Source organism: Haliotis rubra, unplaced genomic scaffold (genome assembly GCF_003918875.1).
Source record: "Haliotis rubra isolate DU_JTF1 unplaced genomic scaffold, ASM391887v1 Scf961, whole genome shotgun sequence".
Taxonomy (NCBI): Eukaryota; Metazoa; Mollusca; class Gastropoda; order Lepetellida; family Haliotidae; genus Haliotis; species Haliotis rubra.
The window spans coordinates 236,385-259,550 of NW_025767703.1; the positions used below are offsets into that span (position 1 = coordinate 236,385).

At 41.2% G+C, this 23,166-nt stretch overlaps 1 protein-coding gene across 1 annotated transcript; it reads right to left on the minus strand.

Moving 5' to 3' along the window:
• Nucleotides 1-8,805: 8,805 nt before the first annotated feature.
• Nucleotides 8,806-23,142, minus strand: LOC124265128. The gene is made up of 5 exons (XM_046699921.1): nt 22,571-23,142; nt 12,087-12,262; nt 10,041-10,126; nt 9,514-9,712; nt 8,806-8,923 (listed from the first exon to the last, which is right to left on the minus strand). The coding sequence occupies exons 1-5, from the start codon at nt 22,872-22,874 to the stop codon at nt 8,807-8,809; spliced, it is 882 nt and encodes a 293-aa protein (XP_046555877.1). The 5' UTR covers nt 22,875-23,142; the 3' UTR covers nt 8,806.
• Between the last annotated feature and the right edge of the window lie 24 nt (nt 23,143-23,166).

The window sequence follows — 23,166 nt, forward strand, 5'->3', positions numbered from 1 at the left end:
TGAGGTATTGGTTTCTTGGATCAGCATCGGTCTATGCAACTGAGATATATTAACAGTCATCAGCCATCCTGTTTGTCACCTCTCACAACAAGCATGCTTGCTGAAGAACAATTCTTTGTTGGATCAGCATCGGTCTATGCAACTGAGATATATTAACAGTCATCAACCAAGTCAGCTGGCCTGATCCTGTTTGTCACCTCTCACAACAAGCATTCTTGCTGAAGGACAACTCTGTGGTGACTGACTTGAAATGGATAACATTTTCTGGTGTTAAAAATAATTTACTCAATCCCGTTAAGGTCACACACTCACATGATTAGAAACATCCACATGCTGTAAACAACACATCTATTAAAATGTTGATTATTGTACACTTCACAAACACATACTTGTTGAATTCATCTGCGGCTGCCTCCACGACAATCTCCGCACCACTAGACATGGGAGCAGGAAGAGGCGTCCTGAATGCTGGAACCTGTTGTAAAGAAGACAGTGAGCAGGTGTGTGTTACACAACAAGACAGGGGAGCAGGGAGAGGCGTCCTGAATGCTGGCACCTGTTGTAACGAAGGCAGTGAGCAGGTGTGTGTTATATAACAACTAGACAGAGGAGCAAGGAGAGGCGTCCTGAATACTCGCACCTGTTGTACAGAAGACAGTTAGCAGGTGTGTGTTATATAACAACTAGACAGGGGAGCAGGGAGAGACGTCCTGAATGCTGGCACCTGTTAAAAAGAAGACAGTGAGCAGGTGTGTGTTATATAACAACTAGACAGGGGAGCAGGGAGAGACGTCCTGAATGCTGGCACCTGTTGCAAAGAAGACAGTGACCAGGTGTGTGTTATATAACAACTAGACAGGGATGAGGCACTGAATTATGACACCTGTTTTAAAGAAGACACGTGTTCAATAGCGACTTTGCAATATCGTCACCCGATCCCCTTAGTCGCCTCTAAAGACAAACATGGGTTGCTAAAAACCAAATCTAACTCTGATCTTCACTTGTATTATTAACAGTAAAACATGAAGTGATGTATGTATGGAAATATGTGTATAGACATGTGGTAGGTTTCCAGACCTGTATCACTGTACCGGGTCAATCCAGAGGGTCCGCATGCACCGTCCTATGTCTAATGGTACGTTGTCATGGAAATATTTGCCTGACGTGGTCGGTAGATAGGAGAATCCGTTGGAGCAGGTGACATCCACGTGGGTCTGGTTCCTCATCACCGAGAGTGCATTCAGGATCCGGAAGTCGCTGCAGGCAACTCAACACAACACAGTTTCTACATCAGTCTCAGTGGTTTTCCGCGCTTTAGTCAACAATATGTTTGACGCTGAATAGCACAAACATGGTAAAGACTCTAGTACATCATCATATATAAGAGATTAAGTCTTCTTAATTAACACCAGGCTGCAGACGCCAGAAACCAAACTGAAACCACTGGACTGCAGATCAATGCAGATTCATGCCAACACTTTCTTAAACAAGGCGTGTACGTTATACTGGCAGATATTAACACAGACGCAACCCAATATTATGTACGTTCAGCAAGTGAGTGCGTGTGCGAGTGAGTTTTGACCTGGGTCAAGTCAGACGAACCTGTGTTTTCATCTAACAAGCCTGCTTCCCAACCTAAAAAACCTACTGCCTCATCCACTATGTCAACGTCTGAGTCTCAGACAGAAATTCAGTCCGAGTCATCACAGATGACTGCTTCGCAAATAGCCACATCACAGCCAGCCACTGATCTAGTGAAAAGAAGAAAGGAAAAACAATAAACAGGAAAGAAACAGCTGTCGTACCTTTACCTTTAGAGGTTCCTTTACAGAACACTTTTGGGCCTCTAGACATGGAGGTGACCCTGTACTCACAGGATAAGCAGAGGGGCTTACCCCCCTCACATTCTCGTGAAAGATCGCCAATTGAGCCACCATGACTCAATTGGCCAATATAATTCAATGGAACTGCAGAGGGATTAAAAATAACTTCAACGAGATACAATTACTCATACAAGATCATCACCCGTCAGCATTCTGTCTCCAAGAGACATATCTTAAAAATACAGATAATTTTAATCTGAGACAGTATACTGCTTATCATTCTTTTTCTCCTCCGGGGGATCGTGCAACTGGAGGCGCTTCTATTTTGATACATCACAGCGTTATTCATAGCCCTGTCACTCTAAATACGGATCTTCAAACTGTTGCTGTCCACCTGACTCTGCACGTTGCCCTGACATTGTGCAGCTTGTATATCCCTCCCTCTTCTAATATCCGTCAGACAGATTTTCAAAATCTGTACGATCAACTCCCTAAGCCATGTGTTATCATGGGCAATCTTAACGGACACAACCCACTTTGGGGAGGTGTCCATACCAACACTAAAGGTAAAATCCTTGAGGAATTCATTTCCGATAATAATTTATGTATTTTTAATGATGACTCAGCCACTTATTTACATCGAGCTACGGGAACAGATTCTTCCCTGGATCTATCACCTGCTGACTCCATCTTGTATAATGAATTCGACTGGATAGTACATGATGATCGCTGTGGGAGTGATCACTTCCCTGCCATTCTCAAGACAATCAACCCTGGTGATGATCCACCTTTATCGAGAAGGAACTTCGCCAGGGCTGATTGGACATTATATGATACATTATGTGTTGATCACTTAAAACATGATGTATTTGCGAACAGTGAATATCCGATACAGTTGTTTTCCGATTTACTCAATGACATTGCTGACCAAACTATACTTAAGTCATCTGCAGTTCCACATATTCTTAAGCCATGGTTTGATAATGAATGTAAACAGGACAGAAAGAGCAGGAAGAAAGCTGAAAAATATTTCCGGCGACATCCTACTGTCCATAATTTGATTAAAGTAAAAAAATTAAATGCCAAGGCTCGACGTACATTTAAACAGAATAAGAGTCAGTCTTGGAGGAAAAATGTTTCTAAAATAAATTCACGCACACCGATTTCAAAGGTGTGGAACATGATCCAAAGAATTAAGGGCACAGGTTCCAAATATACTATTCACCATCTGAAGGATGGTGACAATATATTAACTGGTAAGTCTGACATTGCCAATAAGCTTGGTGAAACACTCGCCAAACACTCTTCTTCGTCAAATTACGTCCCTGAATTTCAAAAATATCAGAAACAACAGGAGAACAAGAGAATAAATTTGAACTCGGACAATGGCGAAGACTATAATGAATTATTTTCATTACATTAGCTACACACTGCCCTTGAGCAAGCTCATGAAACAGCAACAGGAGCTGATAATATACGCTATCAGCTCTTGAAGCATTTACCGGAATCATGTTTGGAAACTCTTCTAAATATTTTGGACACAATATGGACTTAAGGGAATTTCCCACCTTCGTGGCGTAATGCCATTGTAGTCCCGATACCAAAGCCTGGCTGGGATCATACTGATCCGTCTAATTATAGACCAATCTCTTTAACGAGTTGCGTCTGTAAAACCATGGAACGAATAGTAAATAATCGATTTACATGGTATCTTGAAACCAATAATCTCATAACAAATATTCAGTGTGGTTTCAGGAAAAATCGTAGTACCATTGATCATTTGGTACGTTTAGAATCCTTTGTCAAAAATGCAATAATAGATAAACAACAAGCAGTATCAATATTCTTTGATCTTGAGAAAGCATACGATACCACCTGGAAGCATGGCATTTTAAAGGATTTACATGATTTTTGTTTAAGGGGTCGTTTACCTCTTTTTATATCACAGTTTTTAACAGACAGGCAATTTCAAGTCCGAGTGGGTTCAACCCTGTCTGACCATTATAATCAGGATCAGGGTGTCCCACAAGGCAGTATTTTGTCTGTAACATTGTTTAGCATCAAGATCAACAGTTTATCCAAGGTTTTAAATGATTCAATTGATGGATCACTTTTTGTGGATGATTTTAATATTTCTTGTGGCGGTAAGAATATGCATACTATTGAACGGCAACTACAGTTGTGTTTAAACAAAATAAATAAATGGTGTCTTGAAAACGGCTTTCAATTTTCTAAATAAAAAAAACTAATTGCATACATTTCTGCCGTAAATATGAACCACATAAAGACCCAGAACTGTTTTTAAATGGAACTCCCATCAAGGGTGTAAAAGAGGCCAAGTTCTTGGGTCTGATGTTCGACTCCCATTTAACATTTCTTCCGCATATCAAATCCCTAAAAACTAAATGCCTGAAGGCACTTGATTTATTGAAAGTCGTCTCTAATTCAAAGTGGGGAGGGGACCAAACTACCCTCCTACGCCTATATAGATCACTAGTCCGCACGAAGCTTGATTATGGCTCCGTCGTATATGGTGGAGCCTGTAAAAGCAACCTAAAACTCTTAGATTCTGTCCACCAACAAGGTCTGAGACTTTGTCTTGGGTCATTCAGATCATCTCCTGTAGACAGTCTCTACGTCGAGGTAGATGAGCCTTCTCTTACCCAACGCCGTATAAAATTATCATTACAGTATATTACCAAGCTATATTCTAACAAGTCTAATCCTGCGTTTCACTGCGTCTTTAATCCTCTTCACTCTGACTAAGTTTAAGGAAGCAGAAACTAATGAATTACAATATAGCAAGAATATAATCAATTAAAATGTAAATATAATACATATAAATCCTTATTTACAGATGGGTCCAAGGATAGTGGCGCGGTTGCTTGTGCCACTGTCATTGGGTCCAAAACAATATCTTCCAGATTACCCAATGACAGTTCAAGTTTCACAGCAGAAGCAAACGCAATACTAACAGCTCTTAAATATATTAATAAACACCGTAAATATAAACAATATATCATCTTTTAAGATTCTCTTTCGTGTCTTCAGGCTATTAAACATCTTTCTTTTATTAAAAATTATTGAATTGTATAATGACCTTGCTACTGGCCAATGCGACATCGTCTTATGTTGGTTACCCAGTCACGTTGGCATTTCTGGGAATACAATGGCCGATCTTGCTGCAAAGGCAGCACTCAACAAATCTGTGACACCACTTCTTATTCCATACTCTGATTACAAAGCTAGCATTAGAACTTACACTTAGACTGTGTTGAATTCTCCATCATAAGGGATAAATACTTCAATGTGAAAACAGTTAATGATCTTTTTAACACTGTTAATTTTCATTTAATTATTGGCTTTTTAAAAGAAAATGACTTAATGAATGAATTTTGAATAATATGTTCTGTACATATCTGTATTTTAATTATTGGTAGATTTGATTAGTAACTTAGATTGTTAGCGGCTGTACCCTCAAAGGGGATTGAAGTATTGTAAAATTATTGTCCTCCTGAGAGGGTACGTAAGTCCAAAAACATTTCAAGTAAATTTAAGTATACCAGGTGTTTTAATCGTAGTAATTTTGTCATTTTAATGTCTGGCTAATTCTCGGTATAAACGCCAACAGCTGAAGGGATGGTGTAAATCCAGCTAGGGTCCATGCAGGTAGCAAAAGTAATGTAAGTCCCCATGGGCCTTAGTATGGTGATCTACCTTCAGTTGTTGGCGATCTATAGCCCGTATTATATATTGCATTGTTTTCTTTAATTGAAATATTTTAACTTTGCGCTAGTTTTATATTTATAACTGTGATTCTCTAGTCTTTTTACTGTCCATCGTCGACAGGTTTTAATTTTCAAAATGTTTCTACTTTTTATTGTATGGCTTGCTTTCGTCACGATATGGCTGTAATATTGCCGATGTGACGTTAAATATTAACTCACGGACTCACTCTTGTTCACCCCCAGTGATGACGGATGAATAGTACAACCGGAAACGTTGAGACGCTGGGTTGTGCAGTACCATGTTGCACTGTAGATTACGGAGACACATCCACAAGCATGCAGCTTTGTCAGAAACACTGCGTTCAGTGATGAAGGTGTCATTGAACATTTGTCCGTCCAAACTTCTATGATGGTTAAATGTCAGAATGCCGCATGACTGTAAACCTGAGCTGTAAGTCATGGTGATGGTGAGAACAATCTGAACAAATCCCAACACAGCCATGCCCTTGCTTCTCGAGTCTGGGAATACTTCCGCGTAATTAGAGAGCGGGGTGATAGTCTGTATTAATCGATGTTATTACGTAAGAATTGACCACGCGCTGGGTTACGTTTTAAACAAGTTAAATGGCTCTGTTCACAAACCGATCACTGCTTCAGTTATGGCGTGATTATCACTAAGGAGAAACCTCCTTGTCATAACAATGTAACAGATATGTTTTATGTTGTAACAAGTTTCACTTAATGAACGGATGTCTGACAATTAGGCGCACTGCTTGGCATCAATATTGGCAAATCTTAATTATTAAATCTTTTTGTTGCAGTCTTTCAAGCTGCCGGAGTACTTGCTATGGTGCCGCCATTGTGGTCTGCATTAAGTAGATAAGAGGGTTGATGACGATGTACTTCCTGGTAACGTCTTCATCGTGACAAACACATGCACCACAATAAACAAGTAACAAAGTCAGTTTGTGTAATATATAGAGGGTCATTTTCAGCTGTGAAAGCTATCCAGGAAAATACATTCTGAAAATGAACACCCGTAAGAAACTACGAAAAACATGCAGAAGTAATGATTTATTTTAACACGTAAAAATATGCAAATCATTACTCGGAGAAGGAGATGGGCTGAGAAATAGTTCATGCAAGAGTCAGATTGTTACATGGTAACGAAAGAGTGCCCAATCAGTCATTTACCTGAGCTACACCAGTGTAATGGTTACACCAGTGTAATGGTTTACAAGTATGATGTCACAACGCTAAACCCCTGTCACAGTGGCATTAGACCTTGCTTGACTCGAGTAAAGCTGACTCATCACACTGTAGGCAGTTTCTATCTATTTATGTTAGAGAGTTATAAACAGAACCCGCTTCCTTGGGATACCAATTTTCGCTCGTTTGATACCAAATCATTAACTCGTTTGATAAAAATGGTATTCCACGGAAGGTCGTTTAGTATCTTCTATCTATCACATTACACAGTATCTAATTGTGTAAATCTTTTGAGATGGGCTTCTTCACTAAGAATGAAGCACTTACTGCGTTTGTTTACATTAGAATCTTTATTATTACAAGCATTACAGAAATGAACACCTCATTGACAGTGATGCACAAGTCTATATTCTAAGCAGGGAATGTCTTAAATTGATTCACGTAAGGAAACAGAATCAATGAAAGGTGAAAGTGTAATGAAGAAACAAATGAAAATCGACTACACTGGCATATACAAAAATAATAAACTTCTTGTTACTCCGTCGAGACAGTTTGGTTCAGTCAGTAAGTTGTTGGGATATGGCTGTAAATGACAAATGGTTCCATAATTGAATACTCATATAACAAAACATGGCAGCTCAATAATATTGTCTCAGTCGATCAAACGAGCCTTAGGGTCTCATGCATTGAAGTGACAATACATAATCTCTTACGTCAAGTTGTAAGACCAAATAAATCTAGCTGGACGTATAGAAACCCTCGATGATACAGTTCTAACAGTGCTTATGTATGACAATAAATTTCAGTGTCGACTATATGCTGAAAGAAATTCCATTGGATGTTAATGGCAAAATATATATTAACATTGAAGGAATATGAACTGATCGCTGAAACTGAAAAGTATATGTTTCGATTATTATTTCTACAAGAGTTGCTGTAGGTATTGTGTCAATCCAGCGGGGAAAGCTACTGTTTGTTTCCACGTATGTATATCTTCCCTTTGCTTCCTATCACTGTATGGATTTTATAGATGCCGTATTGCTGAAACACAGCCGATATGAGTTTAAGTTTTAACTTTCTCAATTCTTGTTCTGGTGAGGAGATGTTTGCGAAGGGCTAACATTCCCGAACATAACCATCATAATATACCTGTACCATCAATTTGGCCTTTGGTTTACTTCTATGTTTAAGCTCAATTAATGTCGTGAATTTATCAAATATCACAACTTGTCTTGTCGATTAAGGATATTTGATGATTATATTTTTAGCATGTCAGAAATTTGACAAAAAGTGACCAAAATGATTTCCATGGGTGTTCAGTGGTTTTCCAAATTAATTGAAATACTCAATTATTGGTCGCAGTGACCAAATGACCAAGCAATCGATCACATTTTCTTATAATCAAACTCGAACAATTTTGGAGCAACTGTTTTAGTGTTTGAAACACTTGACGATGGAACATATCTTAGAATTTGTCAGGGCCTGAAAACGTGTTTAATTGTCAGAAAAATCAGTTTACTAACTGTAAAGTCAAGACTGAATATTTCTTGACGACTCTGGGAACTTTATGTTTATGTCCTCACTTTAAAATAGCAAGGTGCATTATTTTACATTGCGTGTTAAATTTGCAAATGCAATTTGCGCAGTTTCTACATAAAGCAAAAGACAACAGAGAACTATGTTATACTTATGTGCAATAACAACCTAAACACATACATTGGAAAACTGACCATAAACATACTTCTTTAATTATTGCTCGTTGGTAATGAAATAATTATCAATTGTAAGATTTCGAACACTAATTACCAGCATGTCAGAAATTTGAAATTCATGATGACGAGGTCAATATCTATCGTATCAGGAAATTTGACATTAATTATTTGTATATCCTGATTATGGATATTTGATCTACACTTGTTTGATGATGTCAGTACCAGTCTCTAGGGTATCAGAACATTTCACAAAAATGTTTACCTTCATGAAGGCTTAATGTTATTGCCAAATGTATCAAACTCAAAATAATATTTGTATTGTATATTTTTTTACTTATTTATAGTTTATCTGCACTCGTTTGATGACTGTGAAGTCAATGTAAAGGGAGACGGCCTCTTGCAGAGGTAACCTTCTGGGAACATCGAACAGACTGTCGTCATCGTCGGATATCTGAAAAAGACACAAAAAAAAATTCAATTTCATTAAAGTGACTGGTCAGCTGTAAAATGAGGCCATACTTTCTCATTACACTGACACTACCAGCACAAATGTATACCTTGAGTATACCTTGAGCACATTTACATCTTTAATTGTTTTCTCAGCGTGAAGGTGGGTAGCACAGTGGTTAAAGCGTTCATTCTTCACTCTGAAGACCTAGGTTCGTTTCCCCACACGAGAACATTGTGTGAAGCCCACTTCCAATGTCCCAAGCTGTTGCTTAAAATCGGCGTGAAAGCAGACTAACTCACTCACTCAGCGCAATTACTATAATCAGAAGGCTATTGAACAATCTATATTTTCAAGACTCACACACTACACCACACCCCCAACCCCCAAACACACACACACACACCCAAACTCACTCACTCACTCAACAGTGGTGTAGTAGCATAGTGGTTATGTGTCATGCCATTATAAAGGTTCTGAGGTTCACCACCGTGATTTAGATTCAGTCCTCCTCATTGACTAAGTTCCTAAACAGATGCTGCAGCACACCTCATTTGCATGTTTGTAGTGTCACATATCCTGCCAGAACCTACCAGAAACTGAGTCTCAGTCATCTTGATTGAGAGGACTGACGTCACTTTTGGTGTGAGCACGGGGTTGAAAAACCTCACTTCAGCTCCCCATGTGAAGGACGCCCCTGCAGTATTGTAGATGATGGTATAGGGCGACCACCGAACAGTCAGATAAAACACAGCCTTATCGTCATCCTTGGCCAACAGAAACATTACAGGGCTGAAAAAGATGCATTTACCAGATATGAAACCATAACTCAAACGTTCTCTTCAATTTGTTTTAGTCTTAGATGAGGTATTGGTTTGTTCGGTCAGCATCGGTCTATGCAACTGAGATATAACAGTCATCAACCAAGTCAGCTGGCCTGATCCTGTTTGTCACCTCTCACAACAAGTATGCTTGCTGAAGGACGACTCTGTGGTGGCTGACTTGAAATGGATGACTTTTTCCCATTAAGGTCACACACTCACATGATTAGAAACATCCACAGGCATTAAAAAACACACTTATTAAAATGTTGACTATTGTACACTTCACAAACACATACCTGTTGACTCCATCTGCGGCTGCCTCCACGACAATCTCCGCACCACTAGACAGGGGAGCAGGAAGAGACGTCCTGAATGCTGGCACCTGTTGTAAAGAAAACAGTGAGCAGGTGTGTGTTACATAACAACTAGACAGGGGAGCAGGAAGAGGCGTCCTGAATGCTGGCACCTCTTGTAAAGAAGACAGTGAGCAGGTGTGTGTTACATAACAACTAGACAGGGGAGCAGGAAGAGACGTCCTGAATGCTGGCACCTGTTGTAAAGAAGACAGTGAGCAGGTGTGTGTTACATAACAACTACACAGGGGTGCAGGAAGAGACGTCCTGAATCCTCTCACCTGTTGTAAAGAAGACAGTGAGCAGGTGTGTGTTAAATAACAACTGGACAGGGAAGCAGGGAGAGGCGTCCTGAATACTCGCACCTGTTGTAAAGAAGACAATGAGCAGGTGTGTGTTACATACCAACTAGACAGGGGAGCAGGCAGAGACGCCCTGAATACTCGCACCTGTTGTAAAGAAGACAGTGAGCAGGTGTGTGTTACATAACAAGTAGACAGGGAAGCAGGGGCAGACGTCCTGAATACTTGCACCTGTTGTAAAGAAGACAGTGAGCAGGTGTGTGTTACATACCTACACAGGGGAGCAGGGAGAGAGGTCCTGAATACTCGCACCTCTTGTAAAGAAGACAGTGGGCAGGTGTGTGTTACATAACAACTACACAGGGGTGCAGGAAGAGACGTCCTGAATACTGGCACCTGTTGTAAAGAAGACAGTGAGCAGGTGTGTGTTACATAACAACTACACAGGGGAGCAGGGAGAGAGGTCCTGAATACTCGCACCTGTTGTAAAGAAGACATTGAGCAGGTGTGTGTTACATACCAACTAGACAGGGGAGCAGGCAGAGACGTCCTGAATACTGGCACCTGTTGTAAAGAAGACAGTGAGCAGGTGTGTGTTAAATAACAACTGGACAGGGAAGCAGGGAGAGGCGTCCTGAATACTCGCACCTGTTGTAAAGAAGACAGTGAGCAGGTGTGTGTTACACAACAACTAGACAGAGGAACAGGGAGAGACGTCCTGAATGCTGGCACCTGTTGGAAAGAAGACAGTGAGCAGGTGTGTGTTGCATAACAACTGGACAGGAGAGCAGGAAGAGGCGTCCTGAATACTCGTATCTGTTGTAAAGAAGACAGTGAGCAGGTGTGTGTTACATAACAACTAGGCGGGTTAGCAGGGAGAGACGTCCTGAATACTCGCACCTGTTGTAAAGAAGACAGTGAGCAGGTGTGTGTTACATAACAACTAGACAGAGGAACAGGGAGAGACGTCCTGAATGCTGGCACCTGTTGGAAAGAAGACAGTGAGCAGGTGTGTGTTGCATAACAACTGGACAGGGGAGCAGGAAGAGGCGTCCTGAATACTCGTATCTGTTGTAAAGAAGACAGTGAGCAGGTGTGTGTTACATAACAACTAGGCGGTTTAGCAGGGAGAGACGTCCTGAATACTCGCACCTGTTGTAAAGAAGACAGTGAGCAGGTGTGTGTTACATAACAACTAGACAGGGGAGCAGGGAGAGACGTCCTGAATACTCGCACCTCTTGTAAAGAAGACAGTGAGCAGGTGTGTGTTACATAACAACTAGACAGAGGAACAGGGAGAGACGTCCTGAATACTCGCACCTGTTGTAAAGAAGACAGTGAGCAGGTGTGTGTTACATAACAACTAGACAGGGGAGCAGGGAGAGGCGTCCTGAATACTGGCACCTGTTGCAATTAAGACAGTGGGCAGGTGCGTGTTACATAACAACTAGACAGGGATGAGGTACTGAATTATCACACCTGTTTTAAAGAAGACACGTGTTGAATAGCGACTTGGTAATATCATCACCCGATCCCCTTAGTCGCCTCTAAAGACAAACATGGGTTGCTGAAGACCAAATCTAACTCTGATCTTCACTTGTATTATTAACAGTAAAACGTGAAGTGATGTATGTATGGAAATATGTGTATAGACAACTGGTAGGTTTCCAGACATGTATCACTGTACCGGGTCAATCCAGAGGGTCTGCATGCACCGTCCTATGTCAAATGGTACGTTGTCATGGAAACATTTGCCTGATGTGGTCGGTAGATAGGTGAATCCGTTGGAGCAGCTGACATCCTCGTGGGTCTGGTTCCTCATCACCGAGAGGGCATTCAGGATCCGGAAGTCGCTGCAGGCAACTAAACACAACACAGATTCCACATCAGTCTTGTCATGAATTCTTGTTGGTAATTCTGACCTGTCAATACAGTGCTGAAACAATAGTACTAAATAATATTTTGCTGCACAGTGAGATCTTTTACAGCCTGATTTCACAGTTACCTTATCGTTTCAACTTGGAATCAACCGGTTACACGAGGGATGACATTATTTCTGGTTTGGAATGAAAGCACATTTCTAATGCTGTGTCATTTTACAGGATGACCCACCCCTAAAGCTTGCATGGAAGAAAAGTTCTGGTAAATATTAAATATTCTACACTGGCCTCTCTGTTATTTAAAACTGACGAGCATATGATGCTTACCGACATAGCAACATTTGATACAGTAATCATATTCCTGTTGCGCCCAAGGTACGCAACTCCCAGTGAATTAGAAGACTTGGCCAACCGTGCTTCAGTTATACATAGTGGATTTGTTCGGTCCAATACATATTGACAAAGCAGTTTACGTGATGTGGGGGGTAATTAACGATAAATAAATCCATAATGGTTATAAATAATAAACAATAACAACAGAAATGTGTAGTCTATAACTGTTTTTATTGATAATTAGGTTGGGTCTATTGGGTCTTGAATTAATAAAACTGTAGATGTTGTAGCAAGATATTAATACAGTCAACAACGGCCCTAACGAACTCAAAGGGTTAATTTCGTTATAACCATGGTTCGTTTTACGCCTTTGTTATATCTGTCAGTTCAGAGCGTTCGTATTAAACGTAGTTCACTGAACAAAGAGTTAAAGACGTTGTTGGTTTGAACGTGTGACTGATGACACTATTATGTTGTGAAAGACACACAAACATTTTTGACAGGGGACACAGTTTCAATTGATGGATATGGCCAAGCCACTGTTACTTCCAGTGAAGGCGAGGGGAGGTACATCTGTTTCCATAGACGGAATTGGCGGTATTATTCAATGTGACAACATGTTTTATCATCAAATACTGGTTTCCAGAGGAGATATCGCTTGTAGAAGATCAAGCCACTACAATTAAGACATTAAGAGACTTTGGCATCTGTCGCATCAAGAAAACACGTCGAGGCTACCGTGGCGGACGTTGTCAACAACGGGAGGTTTCACGTCTCTCTTCAATGAAACTAAAACACTTAATTGGATCATGTACATACAAGGTACATACTTTGAAGTTTAGCACTATCAACTCAAGATCAGCTAAAACCTATGATTCCTCGACTGATAAGGCTCAGTCATTGTGTGATCTAATTGTAGACAATAACCTTGATGTTCTGGCAGTCAAGGAAACATGGTTACGTAAGGATGACACAGATAAGATTGCCATTGGCAAAATGACTCCTCCTGGATTCAAGTGCATTCAGGTGCCAAGGAATACCAAGAGAGGAGGAGGCGTGGCCATTGTATATAGAAAAACTCTACAGTGTTCAAGGATAAAACTCACAAATTGGGAGTCGTCCTGTGAAGTTCTAGCAGTGACACTCTCTGTAGATAATCAATCCATAACCCTGATTGTGGTTTACCGTCCACCTGGGCAAGAAGCAACTTTCATTCAATCTTTACCTTTGCTGCTTGACAGCATTGTGACACTTCCTGGAAAGTTACTCATGTGCGGTGACTTCAATCTTCATGTTGATATGCCACAGAGGAGAGACGTTGTAAGGTTCAATAATCTTCTTCAATCTCACGGTTTGCACCAGCATGTAAAAGAGCCCACCCACAGCAAAGGACATATTCTGGATCTAGTTATTACTAGAGACAATGAACTTGACATCACCGATGTCACACTGGACCAGTTAAGTGGGATCACTTTGCCGTTCTGTTCAACACGAACATCATTGCCCCCAGGCGAGAAATACAAGAATTAGTGTTCAGAAGATGGAAAACTATCAATATGCCTAGCTTCAAACAAGATCTCGACAATGCCCTGGTACATCATGGGAACAGATCCGCTGATGAAAGTGTTGATCTGTACAATGAGGCATTGAAGGAAACTTTGGATAAGCATGCACCACAGGTATCAAAGAAAGTTACAATACACCAAAATGCCGCTTGGTACAATGACAACATACGCAATGAAAAACAGAAACGCAGAAAACTAGAACGACAAATGAGACGGACTGGACTTTCCATTCACAAACAGCTTTTCAATATCCAAAGGAATATGGTTACCTGTTTGATAGAGAAAACCAAGAGATGCTATTTTGTTGAGCAGTTAAATGGAGCTTCTAATGTTAAAGAGGTTTATCGACTTTCAAACAAGCTCTTGTTCAAGAAAAAAAGATAAAGTTCTACCAACCTTTGATGCACTGGATGAACTCGCAAACAAGTTTGCAAAGTACTTCAAAGAGAAAATTCAAGTTATAAGGACATGTTTGGAAAATCTCCAGTCTGATACCTCGCCTGCATACAGCGAAGATATAGACTGTTGTGATTTTTCCCCACTGGCCTTTTTCGGTGATACAACTGAAAAAAGAAGTGGGTGAGATAATTAAGATGAGTCCGGGTAAATCATGTTCCCTAGACCCCGTGCCAACATGGTTCCTTAAGGAGTGCCTTGACTCTGTTGCTCCTATCCTGATGCACACAATAAACACATCTTTCTCAGAAGGATCAATGCCACTGTCAATGAAGGAAGCTCTTGTCAGTCCTCTCATAAAGAAGAGCCAGCTTGACTCTGAGATAATGAAGAACTACAGGCCAGTATCTAACCTGTCGTATTTCTCAAAACTCATGTAGCGTGTTGTTGCATCAAGACTCAAAGAGCACATGGAATCAAACTGCTTGTTTGAAGTTATGCAATCTGCATATCGGCAAGGGCACAGCACCGAGACGGCGCTAGTTCGTGTGAAAATGACTTATTGTGTGCTGTTGATTCTACAGGAGGAGCCATCCTAGTCTTACTGGACCTATCCGCTGCGTTTGACACGGTAGACCACGGCATCTTAATCTCCATTCTTGAACGTAGGATCAGGGTCACTGGTCTAGCGTTAAAGTGGATCAGATCGTACTTATCAAACCGACATCAGTCAGTGTGTATTAATGGAACAATCTCGGAGAAGGAAGAACTTCAATTTGGAGTGCCTCAAGGGTCAGTCCTCGGTCCGATTTTGTTTGTCATTTATACATCACCACTTGGAGACATAGCCCGATCACACAACCTTGCTTTCCACTTGTACGCAGACGATACCCAACTCTACCTAGGTTTCAAGCCTCTGCAGTCGTCATGCGATGCAGCATGTTCGGCAATTCAAAGTTGTATTGCTGATATCCAAAAAATGGATGACCAGACATTTCCTGAAGCTGAATCAAGACAAAACAGAACTGCTCATTCTCTGTTCAAGTTCAGCACGACAAAGGTTGTCTTCAATAAGACTCGAAATTAATGAGTGTATCATTGAACCCACTGATCATGCTCGCAATCTTGGGGTGATATTTGACAGCACTATTAGCCTTGAAAAGCACGTCAATAAAATGTGCAAGAATGCCTACTATTTCATCCGCAACATAGGCTTAATCAGGAAGTACATCAACCAGCAAACTGCTGCAACATTGATGCAAGCGTATGTAGTATCTCGGTTGGACTATTGCAATGCTCTGCTGCATGGGGTTCCAGAATATCTTCTGAGCAAGTTACAGAGAGTCCAGAACTCAGCTGCCCGAGTTGTGACACGCACAAAGAAGACAGAACATATAACACCTGTTCTGATCACATTGCACCGGTTACCCATCCGACGACAACGTATCCATTACAAAATCTCCTAGGAGATATCGTTTCGGTAAGGTTTGAGCTAATTACTGATTGGTTAATATTTTTTGACTACTTTCATCTACCTCAGCTGTAAACAAAGTCATTGCTGCAATTAAGTCATTTTGACAGGGGACACAGTTTCAATTGATGATATGGCCAAGCCACTGTTACTTCTAATGAAGGCGAGGGGAGGTACATCTGTTTCATAGACGGAATTGATTGGACAGTGGAAGTGATGGAAACTCGGTTAGCATTAATTGTCCCAGCCACCTTGACAACATTAGGTGAGCTGACGTCATCATCTACAACATCAACATATACCTATACCACAACATCGTCTACAAGTACAACGTCTCATGCTAACATCAATATAAACTCAAGATGTTGACAAGTATATACAGATGCAAGCAAACAAAAACACCGCTCGAAAAACTCTCCGTGACACGGATCTGGTGGCCCAGTTTCTCGTCACGCTTGGCGAAACACGCCCTATTCACGGCCTTCCCCCCATGGAACTCATGCAACAACTATCTCTGCAAATTTATCATTTCTACCAAAAGGCTCGGTGGTAATGAATTGACTTGAAAGTGAACAGTGATGGCCGGGAATTCCTAGAACTTACTGAGAGGGTCTCCAAAACACGCCTGGGGGATCAAGCCGATCCGGGTTGTCAGTCCAAAAATGTGGACTCGGTCAAGTTGTTTAAGCCTAACAAGCGCTTGCGTCTGGTTGGCTATAGATACCCCGAGTCTCCATTTTATGTGTCCTGCACCACTGTAAAAAACCCAACTGTTGACTCGGTGTGGTTCAAACGACAACCAGTTGGCATCCATAAACTGGAGTCGTTCATGAAGCGTATGTCAACAGCAGCTGGTCTGTCAAATAACAGAAATCTTACGAATCACAGTGCCCGAAAGCACAACAATGTTCCGCCATAACTATTCTCACATCAGTGATGCACAGCACAGCGAGATATCCTCCATTCTCTCAAACTCAAATTCTTCAGTTTCAGGCCAGCTGGCCTCATGTTGTAGCGAAGCAAGGAGGGATGTAAACAAAGCCCCGGCACCCCGACTGTTGCTTGTCCATGACATATGCCTCCAACACTACTTGTGTTTCTAGCAAGAGAAACCACCTCCAGTCAGTATTTGGCTCCAGGTACATGCAGGGGGGTCTTTCACCGTAAATATCAACAACTTTTCCTCTGACAAGCGTCGTAGACCTGTCATTGAAAGTGACACTGACTCCGAGTGAAGTGTTGCTACCGACATGCTTGGTTTCGGACTGACTTGTGGGGGAGATTTGAAATGTTTGGAAGTTTCTTCTTTGAGAAGTGATAGATAGACCACTAGCACCCCAAGCAGGACCACCTTCCTGGGGATCAAGGGGACTTACGATGCTTCTGCTTCCTGCAAGATTCCCACGAGGATTTACGCCATCAGTTTGGCCACTCGTGGTTGTATGCAAGACTAACCAGTTTAAAAATATTAAACTTCAATCAAGCAATTAAATCACTAGTCGATGTTATATATTTCCATTACATGATGTCACTGTCACTGGGACACAGAGCATTTAAATATTCTACAACTCTCCACTGACGCAGAGAACATTATAGACATGTTTGGTGCCTTTTCCTAGGTATATAAGAGGAGCTCACTCTTGAATCTCATCTCACATTACGTCTCAAATAATACTATGATTTCTTGGACAATTTTAATAATACTATGTCCGTCTCTATTGACATAATCACCGTTTTTGTATTATACCAAGGCCATGGGTTCTGTCTTGGAACTTTAAGGACCTCTCCAGTAGACAGCCTGTAAGTGGGGGTGAATGAATCTCCCTTGAACAAAGCCATATTACACTTTCACTACTGTATATCACTAAATTACGTTCAAATCAGATAAATCCGGCATACAGTTGTGTTTATAAAAAACTATTTCCTAATCTGCCAAGCTCGGTTCCACCACATGCAATCAGAATTCACAACTCTGCGCTTTCATATGACCTTACCAACTTTTGTCTTCCCCACCCTGGCAGATGGTGACACCAGAGGTTGACCTTACCAACTTCTGTCTTCCCCACCCTGGCAGATGGTGACACCAGAGGTTGACCTTACCGACTTTTGTCTTCCCCACCCTGGCAGATGGTGACACCAGAGGTTGACCTCACCGACTTTTGTCTTCCCCAACTGGCAGATGGTGACACCACAGGTTGACCTCACCGACTTTTGTCTTCCCCACCTGGTAGATGGTGACAACAGAGGTTGACCTCACCGACTTTTGTCTTCCCCACCCTTGCAGATGGTGACACCAGAGGTTGACCTCACCGACTTTTGTCTTCCCCACCCTGGCAGATGGTGACAACAGAGGTTGACCTCACCGACTTCTGTCTTCCCCACCCTGGTAAATGGTGACACCAGAGGTTGACCTTACCGACTTCTGTCTTCTCCACTCTGGTTGATGGTGACACCAGAGGTTGACCTCACCGACTTCTGTCTTCCCCACCCTTGCAGATGGTGACACCAGAGGTTGACCTTACCAACTTCTGTCTTCCCCACCCTGGCAGATGGAGACACAAGAGGTTGACCTTACCGACTTCTGTCTTCCCCACCTGGCAGATGGTGACACCAGAGGTTGACCTTACCGACTTTTGTCTTCCCCACCCTTGCAGATGGTGACACCAGAGGTTGACCTTACCAACTTTTGTCTTCCCCACCTGGCAGATGGTGACACCAGAGGTTGACCTTACCAACCTTTGTCTTCCCCACCCTGGCAGATGGTGACACCAGAGGCTGACCTTACCGACTTTTGTCTTCCCCACCCGGCAGATAGTGACACCAGTGGATGACCTTACCAACTTTTGTCTTCCCCACCTGGCAGATGGTGACACCAGAGGTTGACCTTACCGACTTTTGTCTTCCCCACCTGGCAGATGGTGACACCAGAGGTTGATCTTACCGACTTTTGTCTTCCCCACCCGGCAGATAGTGACACCAGAGGTTGACCTCACCGACTTTTGTCTTCCCCACCTGGCAGATGGTGACACCAGAGGTTGACCTCACCGACTTTTGTCTTCCCGACCTGGCAGATGGTGACACCACAGGTTGACCTTACCGACTTTTGTCTTCCCCACCCTGGCAGATGGTGACACCAGAGGTTGATCTTACCGACTTTTGTCTTCCCCACCTGGCAGATAGTGACACCAGAGGTTGACCTCACCGACTTTTGTCTTCCCCACCTGGCAGATGGTGACACCAGAGGTTGACCTCACCGACTTTTGTCTTCCCCACCTGGCAGATGGTGACACCACAGGTTGACCTCACCGACTTCTGTCTTCCCCACCCTGGTAGATGGTGACACCAGAGGTTGACCTTACCGACTTTTGTCTTCCCCACCCTGGTAGATGGTGACACCAGAGGTTGACCTCACCGACTTCTGTCTTCCCCACCCTGGTAGATGGTGACACCAGAGGTTGACCTTACCGACTTCTGTCTTCCCCACCCTGGTAGATGGTGACACCAGAGGTTGACCTCACCGACTTCTGTCTTCCCCACCCTTGCAGATGGTGACACCAGAGGTTGACCTTACCAACTTCTGTCTTCCTCACCCTGGCAGATGGTGACACCAGAGGTTGACCTTACCGACTTCTGTCTTCCCCACCCTGGTAGATGGTGAGACCACATGTCGATCTTACCCTCACCATACTCAAAAAGTCTTAAACAAATCCTTTGGCATTCCACCAGGAATACAACCAGTTGCGTTCCAAGTATATAACACCTGAGAGGGACTCACATTATGAAACAACAAATCTGAAAACCTTTTTCCCATTGCATCTGCATCTCAATGAGAGAAAATGATGTATATCATAAATTGTAGCTGTGTAATGGGTAAGATAAATTGCTTATTTTAAAGTATTTTCTGTTTGTCAATAATAGTGTAATGAATAAATATATATTTCAAGAAACTCATTTAAACATTGTGTTTAAAATGTGTAAGTGTGCAGACTATATGGGTGGAATAACGTTCATACGACGTAACATTTTGACTCACAAACACACTCATTTTTGCTGCCATTGTTATACCTTTGCAGTAGTTTGTATTAAATTATAAACTTTCAATACAATGGTTGATTGTATTTCATTCTTTTGTTGTTTGTTGGTATGAAACTGGGTTCTTTTACTAACAGATTTAACTACTGCATTAGTTTCAACTTGGGAATCAATATAATACGTGAAGCATTGAAATAATTAATTCGATTTGACGACTATAGTGTTTCAGGTTGGATGATCAACATCATTATTTCTACCGTAATCGATGCAGATACTTACTCTTTTATGAAGCGAAAAAGTTACGGGAACATCCTAATGGATAGAGATATGTCTTAATTGACGAATTTTCGAGATAAGATACTTAAATTTTGCTCTTCAACAATCTGATCTTCAGGCACTCTACGACCAGTTCCTAAACTCCTGCATGACTGTTTTGATTTTTCCATCACAAGGGATCAATATTTCCTATCATTATCAATGAAGGTTCTTTGTAATAGTATTGGTTCACATTTAATCATTGCTTATTTAAAGGAAATTGAAATAAATCGAGAGATTGTGATCAACCCAAATTGTTCTTGACTATGCCCTTGATGGGGGCTGAAGTACCATACCATTATCGCCCTACCTAGTGGGTATGTAAGTCCATGTCTCTTAAGATATGTTTGTGTCTACCTTTTTTTTTATCGAAGTATTTTTGTTCTTTTAAGTGACAGCTTAATTCGAGTACAATCGCTGATGTGAGTTAATATCGTAACTCACTCACCCCCTCGCTTTGTAATTACAATGTGTTATTTAACGCAGTCGACAAGTCAATGAGTTAAAATGTTACATTGCAGTGGCAAAATTACAGTAATGTAGGAATGAAATCAGAAAGATATGTTTTCCCGCGTGGGCGGGTATCTCAGTGTTAACTAATTGAGGGAAGTTGACCAGTATCCTAAATTGTAACAATATAATGTGAATGACGAATTGCAAGTATTAACTTTTGTGATATGACTTTTTTCTGTTTGTAAATAAAAAGCATTGAATAAATATGTTTTTTTATTTTTGAAAAACCCTGATCAGTTAAACTTTGTACTTAAAATGTTCATTTATGCAGACCTGGTCTCGTCGCTACATACGAAGGGGCAAGAACCAGCACGGAAAGGTCGTTATCGATAGATTTGTCTTGTATTATTACACCAACTTCTAAATGCCCTTGAAGAATGTCGTCGATGTATGGCTGAAATAATGCCGATGCGACGTAAAACGCAACAACTCAACTCATTTCATATAGCAATGAAAACAATATATTCATATTTAAAGGTGTGTCGACCAAGGACAACTAGACTGTGGTGTATGTCATAGTTTAGAATAACTCAAAACAAATGACAGTTATATAACCCCCCTTAATTAATACCTATGAAAGACCAGTAACCAAACTGAGACCACCTTACTGGGGATCATGAGGACTTACAGAGCCCTTCCTTCCTGTGTCACTTCCCAGCAGCATTTAGACCGACCCTCACGTTGATCAATGATGGACTTACTTGAGTTGTACTACAGTTGTAGCTCCCAGAATCGAACCTCCATCAATAACCACAGATCATACATAATATTTTAGTTACTTTACAACACACGCAAGCTAATCAAAATTTATCTAGTGGTTCTCTTTCTTTGACGAAGCAAACATTTTAGGAACTTTGATTAAACATTCCCACTTTTAAAATCAACAACAAAATGGACCCATCTATTGATTCATTTAGAACCCTGAACATTTATCAATATCTATTCCAAAGAAAGAGATTACAAAAAGCTGTCTTGCACTCACTGGACATCACATAATTCGTTGTAGTAAAAAATGTAAGTAATAAAAATCGGTCATTCACAGGTCTCAAATTTAACTGGTTCTCGAGGAACCATAAGATAAAGGGACAAACTCTGTTCCTTCGTGCCATGGAATGATTAAACTTCCATGAAGCCATAGTTCCCGTCTACCTTTCTCTGACTTTAATTTTGAAGGTTGAACTGACATATTAGTGAGTTAAAAAGTAAAATTGTCAGCCATATAGCGACATTGGCATATAAGACCTTCACTGATTGAATACTCTTTTCTGAATGTTTTTGTTTTCAAAGAACAACCTTTCAAATAATAAATGGACAAACACATATGTAACGAAACTGCACCAAGAGAAAAACTTGTACTGTCGTCATGCATTGTTGAATTCATTGTGAACTTCTGTTATTATGCTCGATGACAGATGCTCATGGTGTTATCACTGGATTGTCTGGTCCAGATTCAAATATTTACAGGCTACCATCATATAGCTGGAATACTGGAGTACGAATCAGCACGGTGTTAATCACCGGATTGTCTGGTCCACACTCAAATATTTACAGGCTGTCGTCATATAGCTGGAATACTGGAGTATGAAGGAGCACGGTCTTATAACAAGCCAAGATTATCTGTCACGAAGCGAATATCAGTGACTGGCATAAGGCAATAGATACTTACCTGTATAATACTGCCAGCCTGCCTCTTGTTCACCCCCAGTGATGACGGATGAATAGTACAACCGGCAACGTTGAGACGCTGGATTGTGCAGTACCATGTTGCACTGCAGATCATGGAAACACCACCACAAGCATGCAGGTTTGTCAGAAACACTGCGTTCAGTGATGAAGGTGTCATTGAACATTTGTCCGTCCAAACTTCTATGATGGTTAAATGTCAAAATGTGACATGACTGTAAACCTGAGCTGTAAGTCATGGTGATGGCAAGAGCTACCTGAACAAATTCCCACACAACCATCCTCATGTTGCAAGTTTCTAGAATAGTTCTCTGTAGTTAGTGAACGGGAGAATATTAACAGCTCAATGTGTTAATTGGTGGTATGACACCAGTATTGCCTACACGCTCGGTTGCGTTGTAAACATATTAATTGGCTGAGTGCACCAACCAATCACTGACAAAGTGATCCTGTGACTATCTTTAAGGAGCGGCTGTTTGAGATATGAATTATATATCATAACACAATGCCATTTATATAGTGGTAACATATACTCTCCCAAAAAAGAAACGCATATAGGAAATTCAACTGTATTTTTAT